At 36.3% G+C, this 14,718-nt stretch overlaps 1 protein-coding gene across 1 annotated transcript in view; it reads left to right on the top strand.

Annotated features, from left to right (window-relative positions):
• Window positions 1-14,718, top strand: part of ELP4 (elongator acetyltransferase complex subunit 4) — a 141,647-nt gene that overhangs the window by 28,258 nt on the left and 98,671 nt on the right. Inside the window, exons 5-7 of the mRNA XM_027663359.1 lie at window positions 3,706-3,845; window positions 11,619-11,703; window positions 13,283-13,285. Coding sequence (XP_027519160.1) covers window positions 3,706-3,845; window positions 11,619-11,703; window positions 13,283-13,285 — 228 coding nt within the window. The remainder of the gene's footprint in view (window positions 1-3,705; window positions 3,846-11,618; window positions 11,704-13,282; window positions 13,286-14,718) is intronic.

Genomic DNA, 14,718 nt, shown 5'->3' with positions numbered 1-14,718 from the left:
CTTTAGCAAAATTACAGCATTTTTTTTACTATCCAGAATAAACCCCCTGTTTTGTCTATACATTATAGCCTTACATTTGTAAATTCTGGTTTAGGTCTGGTCATACCTGCCTGGTAAGTTCAGTCTTATTCTTAAAAACATAATTGGAATGTGACAAAATGATCTTACAGGGCTTGACATGTTTGGTTTTCTGTGAAATTGCACAGACATGGCTATATAGTTGTGTCAGAAAAGACTTATATATGGTGACATGCAAAATCCAGCAGCCTCCAGGGTAATCATATAATCTCATCAATTTTATTATTGTGGAGCTTGCTGTGCCACTCTGAACCATCCCCAAAATAATTTGTCTGCTTTAAAATCTAGCAGAATTTCTTATACACTGATATGGAAACAACTGCATATTGTTAGCAAATAGTGTTCTGATGTGCTAACAAAATAGGAAAAAGTATTAAAAAATCCACTTAGATGTGCACTCATCTTCTCTAACTTCACAGAAGTAAACACTTCCACTAATGTAAGATTGCCCAAAAAACCATGATGTACATGTCCTTGATTATTGAAAGTTGATTATGCAAGATAGAATAAGATACTCAGTCTTTTGTTTCCCTTTTCATTGTTGCTTTTTGAATTGGATGCTGATCATTCTGAATAGCTGAATACAATATTTTTATGTGTATGTTAAATTCATTAAAAAACTAAAACATACAAATAAAAGTCTAAATTTCAAACCATCTCTACCTAAAATTCCTCGGGATATTCTAATTAGTGAAATATTGGTTTGCAATTAGTATTTTCCAATATTTTATAATGCGGCTATCGTTAAATTTTGATGCTAATTTGATTGGTGAATATATTCTACTGAGGAATAATCTGAGATTGCCTTGCTGCACACAACAATACAGTCTATGCTATCATTTAATTAACGACATTGGTTGGGATTTAGTCTTTAAATTGTCTTTTGGTGGAAAAAACCAATGTGGAATAGATGTATTTTGCAAATTGATTGAACTAATATACTGCTGCATTTTCAAAAACTACTGTCAAATAGTTTCAAGTATGAAAGAGAGAAAATAGCTTTCCTATTAGCTAGAGCTCTAAACATGGCAGCAGAAACTTGTCCATCCCTTATCTGGCTATATATGGAGTAAGAATGCAGAGTAAAAGCTGTCTTTGTGGTATCTTTGATGCTTAATTTAGTTATTATTTCTAAATAATAACAGATTCGGATTAATAGTTCAGATATTCCCTTTCCACTTATTAGGCCCCATGTGGACTAGCTAGGTAACTCTTTTTTGTTCTTATGCAGGGTGTATATATTAATACTCTTTATAGCTAACATAGGTTCTCTGTACATACTGTACATACCTTGTACCTCAGAAAAAGGTAGATTTATAAGAAATCTGTCAGAGTTCAAGGCCAGAGTGCAATGCTTGATGTGCCTTTGCCAGCTTGTCACTCATATCTGTATCAGAGGTTATTTCACTTAAACTTTTGAGTATATGGAGAACCTGGTTTGCAATGCAAGACAGTGTGGGTTTTTCTTCTCCTCTTTTTTTTTCTTTTTTTTTTTTTTTGAATGAACTGCCTATGTTCTTGGGGCAATATATAAACTGTCACAGCATGAAATCAATTTTCTGCCTTGATTCATCCTAAATCTGAGATTTCTAGCACATTAGTATTGCAATTAGAAACATTAACAGCAGACGGTAGCATAAAAGCAACGCTCTGCTCACTGACAATTTAGTGCATTTCTCCTTGTGCAAACCAGGAATCCGGGAAAGAACTGGCTCGAGCCTCCAGTCCACTAATAAATTTATCAGCTCAAACTTGAGAGAGAGGAGTGGAAAGTCTCTCTGCTTGGCGCTCTCCGTGGTCATTGTGCTGAGGCAGATTATTCATGCTTACTTGATTCAGGTAGGCTTTTTGCAAGCTTCCCTGCTAAGCCTGGGAATGCCGTACATTGAGGGCTATTCACAGGCTCCTGACACCGAGCGAGCTTTTATTGCGTGGGGGTTTATTATACCAAATCCCAGTCTCCACCCAGTTTGTAGGCGCTGTGCTCATTCTTTTGAATCCAGAGAGGTTATCACCTACCTTAATCCATGCAGCAGGGTGGATTAAGGACACCAATGTGCCTCGGGATTCTCAAAGAGGATCCTGGAAACTTCTTGTTTCTTCTTTTTTTGCTGTCTTTACTAAACTCTATTGGGCCTCAGGAAGGATTTGCATCTGAAATGGGCAACCTGGAGCTTTTCTCAATGAAGACATCAGATCAAAGTTCAGTTAGTCAAGGCCTTTCTAAAACATTAAGGGGGCTTGGAAGTACACAATAAAAAGATGAGCTCTGGCAGAGATTGCAGTAAAAACATTCTGATCTGTAATCCGGATAAAGAATAGATTATAGGCCAAAGAACAGCCCCTGTTTAAATTGCTTTCAGAATCCTTGTCTTAAATAAAGTTACATTTTACAATGAAAAATATTTAAATTTTGATAGAATGTTATGTTTTATTGGACTGCCTAACTTTAAAAATCAGGTGCCAATGAATAAACTGGAACGCTGACTTAGAGAATGTGGGTTTCTGTCTTTTTTTTTTAGTAAAACTGATTTGCCTCTTATGACTAGATATACATAAGCAATTTTGTGGGGTTTTTTTAATTAAAAACTAATTATTTGTTTTATTAAAAGTTTGGGTTAGTTGGTTATTCTATTGTTTTTGTAGGAAAGATATTGTTTTATTGTTACTATTTATATGCACTGCTAACCATCCAGGCCTAACATCTATTAGTCAAATAATTTCAAAATATCTACCCAAAATCAAATCATTCCAATTAATCCTAACAGTTTAATATATTTTTAGTAAACTTATACTTGAATATTGCATATATTATGTTGCATATAATAACAACCTAGGGGTTTTTTAACTTTACATGTGGAATTCAAATAATGGACAAGTTGTATGCTGATCTCCATTAATGTGGTATAAAAATATGCATTCATTTCCTCTGTTTACTAGGACAACACATTCAAAATGTGTAATTCCTCTCCAGGTGTATATTAAATTTAGGGGGGGTTATGATGTTTGATATGCCCAAAATTAAGAGCTGAGGAAATTGTATCTTCATTTTGATAAACCATGGTTATTGTGTGTAATGCTCAACCTCTGCCATTTATTCCAATTTTAAGAAATTTAAAGTAGTTTTTAACTATTTCCTATTTTTTAACTTAAATTAAGTATATGAAGATACAATGGTTTGGGTTTTATACTGGTCACAAGTAAAGGGAAACATTCTCAAAGTCAGCTGAAAATATTTCTGTAGAGCCATATAATTCCCAGAGACTGAAAAATCAGAGAGGTGGAACGATGGTCTGCACAGTTCATGAGTCTGGGCTTTTGAAATTTGGGATCATCTGTCTAGGACGTGTGCAAAAATACATTCTTTTAAGTATCTGACTGCACTTTGGTGATGCGGCTTGCAATAGTAAGGGTTGAATTCTGTGTGAAAAATTCACGTTCAAGAATGTCCACAGGGGAAGAAAAACTTAGTAGTAAATATTATAATGTTTTTCTATTTGAAGCTTTTACTTAAACTGAATGGGAAAAACCACAGAGATTTCTTTCAAGTGTATTGCTCGTTAATTATTTTCTTTTGACAGATAATAATTGAATGGGTTATTGTAATCAGTATCATTGTTTCCACAGGCCAGCCCAACACCATATACAAAGTTTGGCCATTATTATGATATTTCTAAGAAAATGTCTCCAGAACTGATTCAGTCCATAAAATGGCACAGTTTTTACCTTCACGAAGAACTGTCTTCGCAACCTAAAATGAAAACATGGTAAGTTGCTGTGTGTTTAGATTTTTGTCTTCCTATTGGTGGCAAAGGATATTTTTGCATCTACTCTTTGCTGGGCAAAACCTTGCAGCCACACACGGCTCAGAAGCATCTCAACTGTGGCCTCATGTCAGTGCTCCATGGCAGGACTGGCAGCGAAGCCGAGACAGCTCCGTGTTCCGACTCCTCAGCTGCGGGAGGAAGCGAGTTGGCAGCGCCAATTAAGGCAGACATTACTAGGACAGCCTAGGACACAGCTGCATGTTCAGTCCAGCCCTACTGACAGCTGAGTGTGGGGACTGGGGAGAACTATTCCTGTCTGTCTGAGAACTGCTCCCTGAGCACCAGCAGCTCTCCGGGATGTGCGTGTCAGGTGGCGATCAGTCGTAGGAAGATATCCGTGTGGTTTTTAGGGCTAAGGAGACAGGCCATCCTTGACCTACATAGCTTAGAGTGCTATATCAGATTAGTTGATCGTGTGCTTTTTACTTCTTACATCCTACAGCTTCACCCAAGGAAAATACAAATTGCTGTGAATAAAATTACAATCGCTAATTGTGTCTTACGAAACGTCTCCTATTGAAACTCTCCTCTGAATGCATAACTTATTATGTTTATGTTTATCAGTAGGGAATTAAGGAAGCCCAAGAGAAAGAGTGACAGTAGCTGAGACTCATATTAGCCTGCAGACACACATCCATTGTATCTTTCTTGGAGACATTTCAAGTCAAACATGAAGGATGGGCTAGAAATTTGTTTGTCCAGCCCAGTCATTTAATTTATATAATACCTGCTTTTATAGATCCCAGTGCATATGGCCAGCTCCTGGAAGCAGTAGTATGGTGTCCTTCCTTGTGACTGATTTGCATTGAATATATCAATATATAATACATCAAATATAAAACCTCAGACTTATGAAAGAAGAAAGAAGCACAGTATGAAGCACCTTTCTTGGAGCTGTAGAAAAGCAAAAGCCAAGTCTCTCTGTAATGTGTTTCTGTGTTACATGATCAAGTGTCACTGCTTTGTAAAGTAAATTCTTGTGATGTCATAAAAAAAAAAAATCCACACTTTTAGGAGAAGGAAGAAAAATTATATTTTATTCTTTATATAGTAAATATTTGAACAAACTTTGTTTATATATTATGTATAATTACTTTTTTTTTTTTAGTAGCAGAGCAATAGAAGAGAGACACAAGAATATCTGACAGGTTGCAAGTGTTGCTATTGTTACTGAGCAATTTAACTCCCTTTCTGTCTTTTCTCTAGCAAACTAGAATGTCTCATGGCTCTGGGCTTAATTCCACTGACTGTATGGCTGTCAAGTATTTTTTCATTTTACATTAAAATCAAATTAACTCATAAGTAGGGTATAGAAAATGGATTTTAACTTTTATGCATTTGATTTTATAAGCCTTGCTTAATGCTGATTATTGGCCTGGTGTGCTAGCCTGATAAAAGCTCATCATTCTTTCTATACGGATTCTACTCTTATTTTTAGATTTCATCTAACAGAAAGATTGGATTTATTTAATTTTCATGGTAAATTGGTTAAAGCACAGAGTGATGAGGTGAGGAAGGAGATCAAATAAAGCTGGACTTTGGAAGTTTTATCTCATTTTCCTCTCCCTGCACCCTCAACATGGGTCTCCTTCAGGAAGCCTCTCCTGAGGAAATGAAGGAATTGTATTGTTGGGAGTAAAGGCAGGTACCAAAGGAACAGACAACCACCATTCTAAACATCATTCTTAGACCAGAAGGCAGTGTGATAAGGGACAGGGAGGAATAAAGAGCACATTGGGAATAGTGAACTCTTGGAAACCTGTGGGAACTGTAAAGAGTTGTGTACATCTCTTTTCTTTACAGTAACTCTTATGTCTTCTAACTTTATCATCTTCCCTGACCACAAACAGTGGTGGGTTTGGATTCGTTGTGCGCAAGGTTGGAAGAAGAATTTTTCAGAATTACAACCTCTGAAATAAAACTTAAAAAGAAGAATGGAAGTTCTTGGAGGGATGGAAGCAGAGTTCTGAAGCATTTTAAAAACTGGCATACAGTGGGTATAACTGTGCTTTGTGCAGCCATGGGCTGCAGTGAACTGTAGCAGTGGAAATACAGACTGGAAGTAAGGAGATGTTTTCCTAATGATTTACACAAGAAGTTGCCTTGCAGACATGGGTTGGGAGTATTTTAGAATCTCCACGACTGAAAATGTCTCAGGACAAGTTAGGTCAGACCTATTGAGGTCCTTTTCATCCCTATATTTATGATTCTTTAATACACATTAGTCGTGATGTATTAAATCCAATACCAAGTACTGATGTTATCAGTTATTTCACTGCTGTCAAAAAGTTCATGCTTTTACAGAAACTCAGGAGATTGGACAGGGCTTTTTTACAAATATTCTGACGAAATTCTGAAGGAAGCATTGTTTTTCTCAGGGAGTGAAAACAAGCTCAAGATCCTCTTAGGATGATTTAACTAAAGAAAGTTTATTAAGAGGAGGAGGGAAGAGATATTATTTTGCTGGCATTACTGTTTAGAAAATCAATTGAATGCTTTTGGCTTTTAAATCCAGCTTCAGTATATCATGGAATAGTAAAAACTTCTGTTCTTTTGATTAACCAGGCAGTGATTTCAAAGAAAGTAATACGATAGTCACAGTTAACCCTTCCAAGAGAAATCAGCAATTTGTATCAGACCTGATCTTGGATTGCCTGAAGATCCTACTGAGAGCTTGAACCCTATTATTTTGCGTTACAGTGAACTGGGAGCATGGCCATGGCTGGTTAGCCTGCCTCCTTTTAGAGCAGATAATTTCATAAGCATGTGGTTCTCAGACCATGGTTAGATGCATAGCCAAAAAAAAGACTTGTTGACATAATGCTAATTACTTATATAGCACTGCAAAATCTCTGTAATCTCTTAGGCTGACAGTACCTCAAAAAAGGACAGACAACCTGAAAGGAAATAAGAAAAAGTTACAAAAATTACTTGAGGTTCAGAAAAATCTCTAAAAGTATGATTTTCTTTCAATTTAATTTATCAAAAGAAGATTGACAGAAAACCTATTAACACTAGAAGCTGACACATCCTTCAAAAAATAAGGAGATATTTTTAAGAAAGGAGATTGAAATAATTTACATTAGTAGGCTGTATATTATGAGATGTTTGCAAAAGATTTCATAACTTTCTAAAGGGTATACTTTGCAAGATATGTATCAGTTAAGACATTTCTGAACGAAATTTTCTCCTAAATTGTGTAGGCTTGCAGACCAAAGTCCGTGGTGTGTTGTGGGTTTTTTAAAATCCAAGAATGTTTTGCTTTTGTCACCGAGGCAGAGATTGAGGAGGAAGTGAAAACTAGCAGTTTTACCTAGTTTATAGCTTTGCATAAGTAAATAATATTGTTGTTGAGGAATGATGCCTCTTTATAGTCTCGGAAGTTGCAAAAAATTAGGAATTAGCTGGCAAAAAGAAGAGAAACTTTTCCCTCTTTTCAAAATGTTTCCACATTAGTTTAGCTAACATGTTCCATTCTAAATACTTGTAATGTTGTAAAGCACAGCATGGTTTAAGCTGAGGCTGAAATAAATTGTTGTTTTCCTATAATTTTATAGTCCTATAACTACAACCATTGAAATGGCACCTTGTATTAGGTGATCATCATGGAAACTGTACCTAACCAAATACACACATTCTACATCAAGGTCATGAGCAATGACAGGCTAGTAATTGTAAATAAAAATTTTAGAAGCTCAGTACACTTTTTATTGCACCTTTTTGATTAATTAATAATTATCGTACCTACTGATGTGAGCAAGGTGTTCCCTAAGTGGTGCCCTATTTGGATGGGGGGGTTTTCTGTTTTCCTGATGGAGATCTGCTACTTTGGTATGTAATTAATGTTCCTTTTTTTTCACTTTTGCCTTTCCTTCTGAGTTAGGGGGTGACTAGCTTTGGAGGACCTTAGGTTTCATGTTTCCTCCTTGAAATTTGGAACACTTTCCTTCCCCACCCTCCTTTTCTTTGGGAAGGGGTGGGGAGCAAGAAGAACAATCCTTTGATTTTGTTTCCTTTCCCTACTCTGGGATGTAATAACAGATTATACAGTTACAGCAGAAAATATACAAGAAAAGTTATGTACCTTCCTGTGTACCTGCCTTTCTTATACAGCTTATGCTCTCCTGTCAGAAGCAGTGAACATATATATTACAATCCTTGGAAAAACAATGCTGCATCTTTTAGTAAGCAAGGTCCTTTGTCATAAAGTTTTGTGCATAAGAACCATTTAAGAACTTTTTTTTTAAAAAAGTAGCAAACCATCCTTGTTCTTCTAATTTTCTAGCTTCACATTAAGAAACCTGTTTTATTTAAACTGTTCTTCAGTGAGTGAACTGTCTCTGTAATTGTAGCCAGTGTCTACTGTGAGATAATTACAGTCATTCCCTTGCAGGATCAGAGATGTGGAGATTTTATATGGGCCAGAAACGCTTGGCCCTTTTGAGAAATCATGTATATTTATACATATGGCTCTCTTCCTATCCACACAAGCACTTAGCTTCTTTATGGACTTGGAAAGAAAAGCGATTGAGTGATTAGACAAATCTGACCTTTTACTTTGCAGTTAAGGATCAGTTTTGGAGATTATCAACATCATTTGTTCACCTTAAAGTTGGATCAATGTTTCTTGTCTTTCCTGTGTTTTCACACACATGCATGTATCTGGTTTTTGATGGAGTGCTGTGTTTGCTCTCCTTTCTGTAGTTCTGATACCTGGTGGCTAAATTAGATTACAGAGTCCCCTTTTGGATAATCACTCAAGATGGATAGAAGTTCACTTCCCCGTGATAAGCATTAATTGAAAACAGATTGTGAAGTCGGCTCTCCTAAAGGAAGTAGTGAATGGGATTGGGTGTTTGGTGCCAAAAGAAGGCAGAAACTCCTCTTTCTTATCTCATTTTTTATGTTGGGGAAGGGCAGTTATGTCCTGGTGTTAATGCTGGGACCGGGCTAACAGGGTTGTGTGACTGACAGCAACTGCTTTCCGGTTGCTGTTGCCAGGATGTCGTGGTGTCCTTTTTGTTGCCTTGCTAAAGCTGGTCCTTAACAGGAAGGCAGAAATATCCCCTCTGGTAATTCTGTGCATCACAGGCAAGAATTATTTTCTATCTCTTTACATCTATTCTCATTCTTCCTTTGCAATTACCAAAAGAGAAGGTTTGATAATCCAAGGACCTAAAATAATTAAGCTGTAATACTGCTAAGTTTTACCTTAAGAATGTATGTGCTTTTGAAAAAGAATAAATTTATCTGGACTCTAGATTTACCAATAAATTTAGATAAAACAGGTTGGACTGTCTTGCCTAATGGGGTCTCCTTATACACAATAAGGCTATTTGTCATATCCTTGATAACCTAACCTTTGTTAACTGCTTGGAAACTATCAACAGAGAAGTCAGAGGCTTTGTTGTAACCAGGATACCTTCTTGCCAGCTCCTGCTTTATCCATTACTAAATTGCTAAACAAAAAAAGAGGAAAGAAGGAATTGTTTAAACTCATTATCACAGTTAAATGGTGTTTAGTAACAAAGCCAAAAAAAGACTAGAAATAAGAAAATAAGATATATCTTATTTCTTTTCTTAAATATTATGACAAGCATTGCCAGAAGGGTAATGCAACTTGTTTATAAAAATAGTGTTTCCACAATATTTTTCATGTTCTTATTTACATAACTCGGTTCAAATTCAAGTAAACCATTAATATTTTAACAAGAGGTAGAAAAGCACCTGTTTTTACATTTTTAAAAAATCTACATGCAATGCATTATCATTTTTAATTCTTTCTTTGCTGCAAATCTTTTTCTGATGGATTAACTGAGGATCTGTCTTATTTGTTTGTTTTAATTTGGGGACCCTTTAATTCTGCTAAGTGCTTTAGTTATTTTATTTTTTTATCCACTACCTTTTAAAAACAAGGACTGTATGTGTGTGCATGTTGTGATAATGCGAAGACACAGAGGGAGGAGACATTTTGGCTACCCTGGGGGCTAAAGTTTGCCCTGTAAACTGGCACCTGCCAGGCAGGATAGGTGTTATAACATTTAATAGCCATTCCTTTTGCACCTAACACTAGGAAAGTAATGGACTTCAAAAATTAACCTTTCCTGTCTGAGATGCTCTTTTTTTTGTATAGCAAGGTAGACTTCACACATTGAATATCATTTTGAGATTATGTATTGCCAGTTAGTTTTCAGCTCTGAATTTCATGAAGGGTATTACATTATTAAGGTACATCAGTTTAACCAGTAGTTTTCTAGGGTACTAAATCTGGAAAAAATAAATGGAATTTAGTTTGGAGACTCTTCTTTGTGATTATATCTGAGACAGGTCATCTCAATGTTTTCTGACACTGAGTATTTCAAAACTTGAAATTATTATGACCATATCACTTTTTTGATTGTAGACATTTGTAACTCAAATGTGTCAGGGGCTGGTTTTGACTTGATACTGTTTTCTTCAAGGAAATATAGAACTTTGAGTTGAAGCAATGGTGTATAAGAAAGATCATTGCAACTCTTACATGTTTCTCAGGAAGTTGTCTCCTCTCCTGTGCCAAAGGACGCAAGCAAGTTTATTTGAGTTTCTTTAGGTATTAATTAGTAAAATGCATTTGGATAACAGTCTTGCCTCTTATGATGGGAATAGTGTCATTAACATTTGGACCCTGTGATCTTTCAGAGTTCCTTCCAACCTGGGCTGTTATCAGACCAGACATACAAAAAATCAGAGCAATTAGAATATTTTTAGAGGCAAAATTTTCCAGATAACCTGTCATATTTCCCCAGGAGTACACAAGAAGGTTTGAATCCACAACCTTTGATGGTAATTAGTGAGACTTGAAGGAAATGTTGAAGGTAGAAAAGATAGAAGGACTTAAGCTCTCAACTGCAGTAAGGAACCTACATCAAACCCAGCCCTCCAAGCCAGAGTTCCCAGTGAGATTTAAGAAAACAGTATGTTTCTTTTAAAAGTGAACAACTGCCTTGCTTTTTGAAAGTGAAGATTAGGACTTTCTGTCCTTTGTATGTGTTAGCCTGGAAAGTGGAGAGCACAGGCAGGATGGATAACTGAAGTGTTTGGATGTGCAGGAACTGGACCTTCTAAGTCTTTGACAAGATGGTTTGCTGAGCCTTCCTTTGGTTTTAAGTCTGCTTAACTCCATTTTTAGCCACCAGTTTGCGTTTGTTTGTTTGCACTTTATCTTTTCTAAATAACACATAAAATCAATGCTGCCTCACAATTTTGCTGTCATACCAATAAAGCAGTGAAAATGTATTAAAGTTTTCATAGAAAGTCAACTCTTCATCAGGGCATTGATTGAGTATACTTGGAAAAGCAATTGGGGAGCTCTTTGACAGTTACAGAAGATTAGTTCTGTGCTGTAATGGTTTCAACTTTAAGTTGATACATTAAATCATTAATCTGCTAGATGTAAGCGAGCCTGACATAATTAAGTTATCTTAATCCCTAGAGATTTCAGCTTTCACTGAATGTCTGAGCACTGAACTAGTTAACACGAAGCAATCACGACTGCTTATAATGTCAACTTTATTCAGGGAGTTTGGTGGGGGTTTTTTCCTTCTCTGACACTTTTTTTCCATGAGACACTTGCACTGAAAGCTGCATCTGCTTATATTTATTTTTTATACAACTGTTAGAGACGTATAGGAGAATATTAAAATGTGTAACTAAAGTCTTTCTTCTTACCAACAGTAACATGAACGGTGCTTATGTGAGACTGCTTCAGTCCCTTCAGAGGATCATTTCCCAGGGAGGGTTTGATGGCTCAGATCCCCAGGTACCCTCATACTCTTCCATCATCCTGTAACTAATGTTTTGTGGATTTTCAGGGGTGGCACAAGAAGGTCTTGGACAAATTAACAAGGAACAAACTGTTTCCAAGCATTGCTAAAGTCAACAAGCAAAACAAATATCGTTGTTCGTATTTTAATGTGGGTTTGGAGTTTTTACCTGTTAAAGATATGCAGACCATGTAAGAAGGCATTAGTAAAATGCATATTCTGTGCAATTAGCTAATAAATGGATGATGGCCAAATATAATTTAATTAAGAAAAACACATTTTCCCCTACAATTTTTTTTTTCAAATTATTGCTTTAGCAGGATGTGCTCAAGACCTTCGAGGCTGAACATTTATTCTTAAACTTTCAGATTTTCTCAGTGTTGTTTTAAATGGAATGGAGTTAATTTTTTAATGAATTAAATGGTGGCATCTTTATGTAGTGAACACTGAAACACAAGTAAAGAAATAAGAATGCTGTTTCAACTTACAAATCAAAACAACTTACCAGACTTCTAAAGATCTCTGGTCTCTCCATAAATCGTACTGTGGGTAATCAAAAACATTTTAAGTGTAACAATATAGGCTGAAAGCCCTTTTCTAATATGAGCAGGGCCTTATAAGTTATTATTTGTCATACTCAGTGAGTCCTTTGGAGTTGTTGGAAATAAAATAATAATTTTTTATATGTTGATGTTTAATTGATAATTGCAGTTGTTCAATAGAAATGTTACTAGAGTAGAAATCAATTTGTATAGATTCTGGAGAGCCTGAAAGAATTTAATACAAGACTGTGTACTATTACCAGTCTAGTATCTTAGAAATCATTTTTTTCAGGGAGGATAACGTTGGAAAGGATGTTTTTGTGTCTGACAGTATGTTTTAGAAACATTACCTGCAGAGACCGCTTGTGTGTAAATTTAGGTTATTTGTGCTCGGCGTTCCGTCTCTGCAGAGATTTCTGGGAGAGCTTTCCTTCCCTTTGGTGGCAGTGCCAGTCTGGAGAAGGAAACTGGTCCCTGACAGGCCCCTCTCCCCACTCGCTGTGGTAGCCATGGCAACAGCCGTGTGTGTCATCCTCCTGTACGGCAGAGATGCTCCTCCTGCTCCGTGACAGGTCCTGTGGAAGCCCGAGAGCTTGTTGGCTGCAAAGAGCAGCCCTGAGTATGAAACAACACCCTGCCAACCTTCAGCCAGCAAACAGCCTCCTACTGAAGAGATTAGGCTGTTGTTTCTCATTTTGCTTTTTATATTCTTGTTTTTTCATATTTTTCCTGTTTATTTATATTTTTATATTCTGGGGTTTTTTCCATGTAAAAGGAAACAAAGGTTGTTCAGAGCCAACATTTGGGTGTTTTTCGCTTGCAAGTAGGGGAAAAAATTAAACATCACAGGTTGTTATTTTCTGTGCTTGTTGTTGGTTGTTTCAAAACATCTTACAGTGTCAGTAAAGCAGAACCAGAACTTTAACTGAGACGAATTTAGAAGTATGCATTTGCTAAATGACAGATTGAAGTTTCCAAGGTGAAGGTTTGAAAGTTAGAAAAGTCTTTTTTTCAGGCCAGTTTATTGATTTAGAAAGCCATTAGCACTTGTGTAGTTCTTTCTGTTTCAAGGGAGGTAATGCATATGATTTCCTGGAGTGGTTTCTATTACCTTGTTGTAAGATTCCACCCTTCCCCAAGCATCATCTTTCTTTGTACACTCAAACTTTGTACATTGAGAGGCCTTGTATAATATACACTTATTGAAAATATATCCAGGGTTTAATGTAGTTAAGGCCCAGAACACACCTTGGATCTTTTTATCTGCCAAATTTATGAGCAGTTCACCTCTCTGCTGCTTCATACCCTCTTCTATTTCCTGAGCCTTTAGAAGTACTCTTTAAGTAGACAGATATGAAGATTGTAGTATAAGGACCAGCCTGGATTCTTCTGGACCTGTGTCCTTCCCTGTGTATAATAATTAAAGCTTTTGAAAAGTCTGTGCCTGTTTCTCCCCTGCACCCCCAAATAATCCTCTACCTGACTGATAAAGCTTTCAGATATTTTTGGCTATTTTCAGATCAGTGTGACAGTGATACTTAGATTTACTACTCCTTTATTTGAAGAGGGTTCTGAAGAAGAGTGAGAATGGAACTCAACCCAGCTGAGGGAGGGTTTGACACAATTAGAAAAATTAATGAATACTACTGTTAGAAGTTTAGTAGATCTCTGATAAAATGTTCAGGCATCCCTAGGACCTGGAATGGTCAGTTAACAGTAGTTTTATGGAACCATCTGCAGTTGGCCTTCATAGATTCATATATTTTGACTGTCCTGCATGGCTTTGTGGACCTTAGCACAATAATTCCTGTTTGGATACAGAGAAGTTTGGTTGAAGTTGACCAAAGCACTGACCTGTTAGTTCACACTGACTGGAACTGTTGCCAAGGTCTGTTTGGAAATTCAAAGACTCTGGATGACCTGTAAAATACAAATAAAAGCATCAGGTTTACATCCTTTCTAAAGCCTCCTGGTAACATTTTGCTGCTGATCATTAAGTTTGGATCCTTTATAAGTTGATCATGACTTTAAGTTATAAGGAATAGTATTTGTTTGTTTCAGAATATTTTGGGGTTTTCATGTTTGACAACAGAGCTTTCATAGGCAATTATATTTCCTTAACAATTCTTTCATATACTTTGGAGTTCAAGTTGGGTGGCTTTCAGGGCAATAAAGTTGGGGGGGATTGGCTTTTTGTTCATTTGGAGTTGGGTTTTTTTTAATTCTTCATAATCAGAATCCTTGCTGCCAAATTGATCAGTGTTACAAAAATTACATGAAAAAAGTAAAAAAATAATCAGAACTTCCAGACTAATGTAAGTATAAAAGATCTAGTGGTATATCTAAAAAAATGTTATCCTAGTCTTTACAGTAGGCTTGTTATAGAATATTAGACTCACTCTTTTCCTATATTTCAGTTATGGAATAAAGTGTTTGTCAGGGCCTTGTGGGCTTGGCAGAATTATACTG

The sequence above is a fragment of the Corapipo altera genome, unplaced genomic scaffold (genome assembly GCF_003945725.1).
Source record: "Corapipo altera isolate COAL_440 unplaced genomic scaffold, ASM394572v1 100, whole genome shotgun sequence".
In the NCBI taxonomy this organism is placed as follows: domain Eukaryota; kingdom Metazoa; phylum Chordata; class Aves; order Passeriformes; family Pipridae; genus Corapipo; species Corapipo altera.
The sequence above is the reverse complement of the archived record's forward strand: the minus strand, read 5'-3'. Positions and strand labels throughout refer to the sequence as shown.